The sequence below is a fragment of the Penaeus vannamei genome, chromosome 37, assembly GCF_042767895.1.
Source record: "Penaeus vannamei isolate JL-2024 chromosome 37, ASM4276789v1, whole genome shotgun sequence".
In the NCBI taxonomy this organism is placed as follows: domain Eukaryota; kingdom Metazoa; phylum Arthropoda; class Malacostraca; order Decapoda; family Penaeidae; genus Penaeus; species Penaeus vannamei.
The window spans coordinates 15,039,366-15,049,365 of NC_091585.1; the positions used below are offsets into that span (position 1 = coordinate 15,039,366).

The 10,000-nt window shown below is 40.2% G+C and overlaps 1 protein-coding gene across 1 annotated transcript in view; it reads right to left on the minus strand.

Moving 5' to 3' along the window:
* Positions 1 to 10,000, minus strand: part of LOC113805021 (multidrug resistance-associated protein 1) — a 19,101-nt gene that overhangs the window by 4,230 nt on the left and 4,871 nt on the right. Inside the window, exons 5-25 of the mRNA XM_070115167.1 lie at positions 9,491 to 9,628; positions 8,910 to 9,032; positions 8,287 to 8,465; positions 7,970 to 8,158; positions 7,375 to 7,552; positions 6,567 to 6,735; positions 5,872 to 6,023; positions 5,505 to 5,642; positions 5,178 to 5,324; positions 4,749 to 4,833; positions 4,326 to 4,528; positions 3,768 to 3,944; positions 3,439 to 3,606; positions 3,090 to 3,270; positions 2,829 to 2,910; positions 2,430 to 2,568; positions 2,086 to 2,172; positions 1,782 to 1,929; positions 1,377 to 1,597; positions 1,026 to 1,206; positions 235 to 343 (exon numbers count right to left, since the gene is read on the minus strand). Coding sequence (XP_069971268.1) covers positions 235 to 343; positions 1,026 to 1,206; positions 1,377 to 1,597; positions 1,782 to 1,929; positions 2,086 to 2,172; positions 2,430 to 2,568; positions 2,829 to 2,910; positions 3,090 to 3,270; positions 3,439 to 3,606; positions 3,768 to 3,944; positions 4,326 to 4,528; positions 4,749 to 4,833; positions 5,178 to 5,324; positions 5,505 to 5,642; positions 5,872 to 6,023; positions 6,567 to 6,735; positions 7,375 to 7,552; positions 7,970 to 8,158; positions 8,287 to 8,465; positions 8,910 to 9,032; positions 9,491 to 9,628 — 3,194 coding nt within the window. The remainder of the gene's footprint in view (positions 1 to 234; positions 344 to 1,025; positions 1,207 to 1,376; positions 1,598 to 1,781; positions 1,930 to 2,085; positions 2,173 to 2,429; positions 2,569 to 2,828; positions 2,911 to 3,089; positions 3,271 to 3,438; positions 3,607 to 3,767; positions 3,945 to 4,325; positions 4,529 to 4,748; positions 4,834 to 5,177; positions 5,325 to 5,504; positions 5,643 to 5,871; positions 6,024 to 6,566; positions 6,736 to 7,374; positions 7,553 to 7,969; positions 8,159 to 8,286; positions 8,466 to 8,909; positions 9,033 to 9,490; positions 9,629 to 10,000) is intronic.

The window sequence follows — 10,000 nt, forward strand, 5'->3', positions numbered from 1 at the left end:
CACATATATGCGTATACGAATATAAACATCATTCCCAGGTAACAGATATAAATCCAACCTAACATAAACTAACTTAACCTAATCTAACCTAACTGAACCGAACCTAATTGAGAGTGGTACCATCTTTTCGTGTCATCTTGTTCCGCCCACGCATGCGCAGAACACCAACCGGGGTTTTTTTCTGCCGTACCAATAGTCACTACCTAAAAATAAAATGGGCTCGTAGTAGCTCACCTGTTGATAGCGGTATTGGCGTACACAGCTTTCAGCGAGAAATCGATCTTATGAAGAGAGTCCTCGTAGAATTCTTGTTGCTTTTTAAACGCTCGGATTATGGACACTCCTGGAAGACAAATTATAAATGAAATGCAAAAAATGGCGTTTAAGATTTTCGTTTTTGTTCTTTTCTTTTGAGAGGCAAGAGAAACGGATGAGAAATTTACGAAGACCAGATGAAGACCGATATTACTAGCAGCAAAGCCTTTATTGCATGTGCACGTGAGTGAGGATGTGAGTCCTGCTTTGCCTGTTGATTAACTATAAAATGTACTTGCCAGTTATGCAAGGAAATTTACATATTTGGTAGAAGCAAGGAAAGTAGTGTCACAAAATCAGTACTATTGTCACTTCACTTCAGTCAAACACCACAATTCTTCATCACAGGCGCTATTTTCGTAAGATTCTCGCTTTGGCAATCTTATATGGTAAATTTACCTTCCAAAGGTAAACTACATGCAACAACAGTTATGACATGTGATCTGCTATCATACAGCCATATCCGCGAGTCTGCAATTTTACACACGCGAATACCTATAGGATTACATGTGCTTTACACACGCAAACTCTTATAGGCCTACATGTGCACACACACGAGCACCCAAAGGCCTACAAGTGCTTTATACACGCGAACACCCGTGGGCCTACAAGCGCTTTACACACACGAACACCCATAGGCCTACAAGTGCTTTACACAGGCGAACCCCTATAGGCCTAAATGTGCTTTCTCGTGATATGATTTGCCTCACCTTGAAGGGTCTCGCTGAAGTGAGAGTACACAGGGGATCTTGAGACGGACGCAATGCGCTTGAGTTGTCTTGACGAGGCGATGTAGAAAGACTGGACAGCGTAGTAAAGGGCCATGATCGGCACCACGAAGAGGCCAGCGGCGGGGATGGCGGCGATGATCATGATTATGATTATGATAACCTGGAAATCAAGAATGTTTTAGACATTATGGATATGTCTACACAAACTAACATATTTATTTATCTATCTGTTATTGTTGATAGAGACAAGATGGTACGTCAACAATGTATCAAGTTCAGAGCAACCGAGGAAGCTTCTGCAAATCCGCCTCACAAATCGACCCCTCCCACCTGCAAGGAGCGTTCGAAGGAGGCGGAGACGACGTCCGGCAGGATGATGTCCAAGACGCTGATTTCCTTGCTGAACCTGTTGATGATCCTCCCGCTGGGGTTGGTGTCGAAGAAGCTCATGGGGAGGCGTATGACGCTCTGCAGAAGGCGCTGGTGGAGGGTCCGCGACGCCCTTAGGCATCCTTGCATTAACGATAGCATTCCCAGGAACAGGAACAAGGCTGTCAATGGAGATGGAATGTGCAGCAAGTAGAACAAAAGCCATCACTACCACTGTTATTATGATTATTACTATCAACAACAAATACGCCATAAATAGACCGAGATGAATGTACTATATGTACATAATCCTGCAATAACTCCTGTAACGCATACACACAATAAAGAAGAGAGACAGTTGCTTACCTTGCGCGACTCCAAAGGCCCCATAGCCAAGCAGGAACACTTCTCGGCTGACAGCGAATCTTCTCGAAGTAATGTTTGCGCCACCGGAATCGTTTGCGCTTGTGAAGGAATATTTTGACAACCACAAATTACTGCTAATATAACTAGTCTGAAACCAAAGTTGCAAGAAGCTTAATACAAATGAAGTGGAGATATAAAGATGTGTTTGTTTCACTTTATGTTCCACAGTAATTACTCTTGGTGCCATGAGGCCGCCTATTACTGTTAAATAATCTTAAAACGTTGGCACAGAATATATGCTTACCTGTCCAAGAGCTATAAAGACCAGAGGAACCACAGTATAAACTAAACCTATAGATTTTCCATATGTTAGGTAGACGTGTCGAGATATCTGTGAACGCATTATGTTGTATTAGGGGATGTTATGATTCGATTTCCTCAAGGAAGAAAAGCAAACAAAAATAGATTCGTATACATGCACTCATCCATATACACATCCATTTTTGTATACGCAGATGACATATGCATGGATATATGAACACTTTCAATATATATTTTCAATATCAAATTTCTATCTAACCCCATATAGCCATGTGGTACTAAATTTAATAATACGTTTACTATAATTCATACAATACATTCTCCCACCTTTCCTGTTTCAGATGTTTCCTCTTGCACTAGCGTTTGTCCTCTGGTCGTTCTGCTTCTAACGTCCTCTTTCTTTCGCATCTTTTCTGTCTCTTCTTTTTCATCATCATTGATCTTCATGATGAACATCGGCATGTCCCTACCACATAAAACTAATATGTTAGAATTCCTCTACATTCACTTGTTTCTCCATAAAACATCCTTTTTATGGCAATAGTTTTAAATAATTTTTACATATTCATTACTCAAGTTTGGTATAATAGCGTTAAACTAATTTTGCATAAAAAAATGTTACATATTTTTGTCATATTTTCACAAATGTTTGATAATGCCTTTTTTCTTGAAAATTCCTGAAGTTGGACACCAGCTACTTATATCAGCTGCTCTGTTTTCTTTTACCTGTTGTTGTTGTGAACATAAGACTTGCTGGACTCCGACGACTCCTGACGAAGGAAAGAATTAGCTCTCGACAGCTTCAGATCTGCCGAAGAAAAAAATTATGAAGTGCTGTACTGCTTGAAAACAGAGCGTGTGTTGGGAAAAAAAGGTGAAAATTTATGATCTACGACTTAAGGAAATACAGCCTGTGTGTATGTGTCTCAGTCTAAGATCTCTTCCCCTACAATTTTTTTCATTGTACCTTCTCCGTTACTCTCCTACCTTTTTCGGATTTGTCTTCTGCGTTTTCATTCTGGTGCCGCAGTACATAGCTGGCGAAGTCTCCCTGTTTGGCTACAAGGTTGGTATATGTGCCTTTCTCCAACATTTGGCCGTCCTTGATCACTATGACCTCATCCACTCGAGGTAGAAAGGTCACAGCATGGGTCACCAAAAGGCGAGTCTGGATGGAATCATAGGTGACTGATCAGCGAAATGAGGTTTCTCTACAAATTTGAAAATACATGTATACATGCTAAGGTTAGTTCCCCTTTGCTATTAGCTAAATGAATATCTAGCTTTACTTAGGCTATTCTTAAGAAAAAAAATACTGTACTCTGCATCCACATACCTTGTCTTTCAGAATACCCTGAGGTCCGATGACATTTTCGAAAATGAATCGACCAACGTGGGCATCGACAGCACTCAGAGGGTCATCAAGCAAGAAGATGTCAGCACCACTGTAGACAGCACGAGCCAAGGACACGCGCTGCTTTTGGCCACCACTCAGGTTGATGCCCTAGATGCAAAAATATTATATTGGCCATTTAATAGTGATATCTTTTTCACTAAGTGATATGAAATGCATTATGAGAGATATTTGAAAAAAAAAAAAAAAAACACGTAACTTCATTTACTGTAATCTGCCACACAAATGTTCATTTGAAAAGTTTCTCTGACCTTTTCTCCTATCTCTGTCATGTCACCTCCAGGGAACATGTCAAGGTCTTGCTGGAGAGCACAAGCTGTCACCACCTGTCGGTACCTTTTGTCATCGAAAGGCTGACCCCAGATGATGTTGTCCCTCAAGGTGGCATTCTGGAGCCACGCCTGCTGGGACACATATGCCACGCGGCCCTACAAACGTAACCTTCATTAGAATCTTCACATTATAGATACACACAGCAGATAAGAAAATAAAATCAAATTTTGTTTTAACACATGTTCTTTGTTTATATTTAACTCATCTAGATCTCACTTTGTTGTTATTGAGACTGCAATGTTAGTTTTGAGTTTACATTTTATCTGAGTGCAGGGGAAAAGTATCTATCACTGTTTATATAGATACTGCAATTCATCCTTTTGATAAGTTCAGATGTTTTGAGATGGATTTTTAGTCGGTACAAATGTCACTGTTTATAATAATGGATAATGCAATTTTTCCTAAACATAAGTTCAGAAGCACTGAGATGGAATTTAAAAGTCAGTATAAATGCAAATATAAACTAGCACACTTACATTGACAACAACTTTGCCCTCTCGCTTCCGCATCTCCCCCAGGAGCGCCGAGATGAGAGAACTCTTGCCAGCACCCACGGATCCCACCACTGCCACCAGTTTCCGGTGACCAACTTCCAGATTGATGTCTTTCAATTCCCAGGTTGCCTGGTCTTCGTCGCCCGCCCAGGTGAATTTGCCGCCTCGAACGACTATAGCATTGACTAAAAGATAGTTCTTTGTCAGAAACATGGAATATTTGATAAAAAAAAATCTTTCCTGTAGGTTTTCAAGAAAATTTCATATAAGCAGTACGAATGTGGAACGAAGCATATAGAAAAACAAAAACAAATTGTGTATATGAAAAACGCATAACAGAATGTGGTCGTATTGTAAATTACAAAATGATGATCCGTGAGTAAAAAATGCAATAAATGCAATTACCTTCAGTATGATCTCTGACTACAGCTGTTAGATCCAGTTCTTCTGCATTGGTGAACTTCTGGAGTCGCTTTAAAGCCACAGTTGCCTTCAGAAATTGGTAAATTGTTAATACCGCTGACAATAGGGGGCATATAGTCTTGTGAAGTCATAATCTTATGGGAAAATTAGGTTCTGGTTTTCCTAATACTGCACACAGGAACCCTGAGCATAGACTAACCATCTTGGTCTAACTCAATTATACTCTAGACGATTAGTATATCATACTCTAGTAGCAGAGAATAAGAGTTTCTTTGAGAACGCTTTTTCAAAAACTATGAAGAGGAGTGATAGTAATGAGAGGAAGACAAGCTGGACTATTGATCATTGACAAACAAAGGCTTGCATTATGATCAGGTCCCCGCTCAGTGTTCACATTCATCAACTTCATACCTGGATTATGTCGGAGACGAGGATGGGCAGCCTACAGATTGGTATCCTCATGATGTTGAATAATGATATAGACACGAAGGCTTTTTCTACATCAAGAATATTCTCTGGAGACACTAGCAAGTATGTCGTGAAGGTGGCCAGAGCGACCTGAAGAGTGAGAGAAACTATTACTGCATCGGAGAATAATGGAATAATCACTTTAGGACCATTAGTGATTGAAATTCCTGTAGATAAACGCTGATATCAAGATATGAGAAGCATGAACTTTCATATGAAGTATGTCACTATTGCCGAGTTTGTTTCAGTAATTTACTGCTAATAACTTACTGTATATGGAGATGTGCCAGATAAGAAAGAATTGAGGGCTCTATAAATGGCCACCTTCTGTAGAAGATTCATTTCTTTTCTCCTGATCTTGTCTACCATGCTCGAGAAGGCCCCCTCCCAAGCATACAATTTCAATACCTGCCAGGTCATTGCATGCAAAATAATACACATATTAGACGTGTTTATTAACGGCATGTTGAAGGAACACAGTTATACCAACACGACAGGTCACTCATTTGAAAAGTAATTTAAAAGGACTTTCACAAGTCAAGAACGACTAATATAGAAAAAAATCTTTTGTTTCTCTTCCAACAGGCTACGGATGATTATAAATCCTCCAAACAATAACAAAATAACAATTGTTCACCTTAATTCCACTAATGATCTCGTTCATCATCTTCACCCGTTGATCTCCGAACTTCATATTGGCTTGTTGGAGGACCTTGACCCTGTTGGCCAAGAAGCTGGTCAGCGGAACCAGGAGAACCAAGACCGCTACTCCGGCCAGCACACTCGCTCCTATGTTGTAAGAATTAGGATAAAATTTGGTTCATGCGAGCGAATTAGATAAAACAAATCAAATCACGTAAATGTTATTTGAATACGAGTCAAATAACTTTAATACAATTCAATTAAAAGTCAAGTAACTAAAACAATTCAAGCAAAAGTCAGATAACTCTAATACGTCAAATAAAAGTAAAATAACTTGAATACAAGACTTTCATGCTCATAAAAAATAAAGACATTACAGTCCATCAACAAGCGATGCTGGCTGAACATATTTCACAGACAGCGGATCATGAAACACATTATATATATATATATATATATATATATATATATATATATATATATATATATATATATATATATATATATATATATAATGACAACACATTACCGTATTGATAAATAGAAAAAGAGAAAAGCAAGCATAAAATATTTCTTTTATAAAAAGACGCCACTCATCTTTCATTAATATTTGTGTCTGATATTTCTTTTCATCGCTTTCGACTATAAACCTAAAAATAAACACAATTAAAAGCAGGCAGACCATCTTACCGAGTTCTTGCCAAAGAAAGGAGATGGAGGCGACGATGATCACAGGGAAGGTAACGACGAAGCAAATCGGCGAAAAAATCCTTCCCAGAATCTGCGCATCGACCGCCATCAGGTTAACGATCTCGCCGACGCTCGACTCACGACGAGCCGTTCCCGAGAGGGAGAGAGCCTGCGACGGAGAGAGGAAATGGAGAAATGATAAGAAAATGCAGCTGAATGGACAAGAATGGGCCAGAATTCAAGAAAAGTCGAAGTGAAATAGATGTTACGTAATAAAAAAAACGACGATCTAAGCGTCTTAACCGTCGCACTTAAGATATACAGTTGAGAAGTACAATCACATGGCCCATATTCAAGAAAATTTGAAGTGAAATAGATGTCATAAACTAAACTAAAAAAAATATATAAAAAAAAGACGACGACCTAAGCGTCTTAACCGTCGTACTTAACACATACAGTTAAGAAATACAATTAAATGGCCCAATATTCAAGAAAACTCCAAGTGAATATTAAATCGCAAAAAAATAATAATAAATAAAAATCTAACCGTCCTAACCGTCGAGCTAACAACCTGTAAAAAAAGTATGAATGAGCATAAATATCTCCACAATACAAGAGAAATATTTGACCAGTTTCGAATACATCTTTACGCATTTCCGACGAAGATATACTCGAAACCAGTTAAATACATCTCTTCCATTGAGAAGATATATCCATTCTCACTCATACCTTTCCAACATTTGTCAACATGAACGCGGTACATACCCCCATAACAACAGAACAACCCAATCCACACATCCTCACTCACCTTACGATACACAGCCGTCATGATGGCCGACCTGATCCTCGCCGAAAGACAATACATCTTGTAGTTGAAAACGTTCTTGAGCAGAGAACTCGCGCCACAGGACAGGAAGAGGGAGACGGCGTAGAAGTAGCCACGCCATCCGGGTTCGTCGTTTCCCGCCACGAAATGGATGATTCGACTGAAGAAGAGGAAAAAGAGGGAGGGAAATGAGGAGGGAAGGTCGAGTGTGAGGCAAATGTTGTGCTGATGTTGGGGAAACGATTTTGAATATCGCTGATCAGATCGATTGAAGAACTGTGTATGAAGTGTGTGTGTGTGTGTGTGTGCGTGTGTGGGCGTGTGTGTGTGCATATAAATATATAAAATTATATATAAATATACATGTATATATATACATACAAGCATAGATACACACAAACATATATGTAGCCTGCATATGTGTGCCTGTATATGCAGTCTACATACACACACACACCTGTACCTATATGTGTGTGCGTGTGTATAAAAGACACTGGATAAAGCAGCATGTTAAGACCCGGCGGCCGACCCGCGTGTGAGACGACCCATCACGCAGTCGTCACATGATGCGACTCACCCGAGGATCCGAGGAGTGAGGAACCGCAAGCCCTCCGACAGGGAGTAGAAGAGCAGCGAGGCGAGGAAGGCGCCCCTCGCCATCCTCCACAGGCAGAGCGGGAGAGAGCCGTCGCTGCCTGGCCTCGCGACCCTTTCGTAGCGGGCTCTCCTTTGCGATCTGTGTGCCGGTGAAGTGGATTCCTTGTCTCTGGAAGTGAAGAATAAGTTGATGGTAATTAAGAACAGGTCATGCTCAAGTTAATGCCCATGTCCATACAACACACACACATAAACACACACATACACATACATACACACAGAGAAATACACACACACCTGCACCTGTTGATAGCCTGATCCCACCGAACCGCGAGCGTCGAGGAAGAATTCTGTGGCTCGATGTCCCACAGGTCATCCGAGGTCAAGGGGCGTCTCCAGCCTTGCCAGACGAGAGGCAGAGACCACCAGAAGAAGAGGCGGCTTAGGAGGGACGCCTGCAGCAGCGGAGACGGCTTCTGAAGGAACAGGCACCACAAGAGGTAATGAAATATCGAATCCCTATCGAAGCAACTATGGTGAGAGCAACAGAGGGAAATTTTGAGAAAATAGGACAAAATTTGTGGTATTAGAAACTAGGGCTAAACTTATGGTAGAGGGAATAAAGGCTAAATTTATGGTAGAGGAAATAAAGGCCAAATTCATGGTAAGACACAAAAGAACTTTATTTATTTTACGGACAGAAGTTTGGTATAAGAAATCAGTGCTACAAGGGACCTTATTTTCGAAGAAACTACAATATCACCTGGTATAACAAAATATGTCGATCTCATTTTGGTAAGAAAGGACCAATATGGCGAACACGGGCCATTATTTGTGAAAATAATATTCTGAGATGAAAATGTAATGTTAAACAAGAGACTTTTTCTGGTCAAAGTAAATGAATCACCAGAAGTCCTTACCTCCGACGCGTCGCCCTCCTTGGCAGAGGGGGGGTCGCTGAAGGAGGAGGCGAGGAACAGCGCGACGTTACACAGGAACTGTACGATGAAGGAGGCGGCGACGGTGCGGGGAACACCCTGGATCTGTGGACACGGAGGGCGCAAAATGGGAATGAAAACGTTTGTTGAAAAAATTGGGATATTCAAATAAACAGAACATCAAAATTGTGTGTGCGCGTCCACACACACACACACACACACACACACACACACACACAATATACATATATATATATATATATATATATATATATATATATATATATATATACATATATATATATATATATATATATATATATATATATATATATATATTATACACGCATGTATATCTCTATCTACAATCATACCCATTTGTGTATCTACTTTTTTATATCTATGACATGCCATCCATCTATCTGCCAACAATTCTATCTGTCTGTTTATCTGATCTAAAAGTGAATAAACAAACAAAAGTGGATGTCAGTAACATAAAATCACTTATTAAGAGCGAATGAAAACCATTTTCATATTACAACTGGAAAAAACTAGCCACTCACTCTTCCGTTTAATCCGCTGAAGAAAGAGTAGAGTTGAGGGAGGCTGCACACTAACGAGAACAGCCAATACAGCCAGACGACCCCGCTGCTCCGTGCACCTTTCCTCCTCCCCAACAGGATCAGCAACATGTGAAGGCTCTGAGAAATACACCAAAGGAAATTGTTTACTGGTCTGGCTGTTGGAAATTGACTTCATATTCATTCAAATCACTCTCTTGTTCAACCAATTGAATCGAACTGGTTGATTGTCTCGGTATATGAACCTCAAGACTGGCACTGAGTCTGAATTTAAAAAAAGTGAAGATGAAAATCAAGGATGAAACTGAATTCTGTATAATTCAAAAGGGATAAGGCTGCCTGATACTGTACATGCAATTGGATATGTGTGCAGTGTCCATAATAGTGTCCTTGCGTGCATATGATTGTGTGTTCGTGCGTGCGTATGTGTTTGTGTTTGTGTGTGTATGTGTGTGCGGGCGTGCGGGCGTGTGTGCGTATGTTCGTATTTCT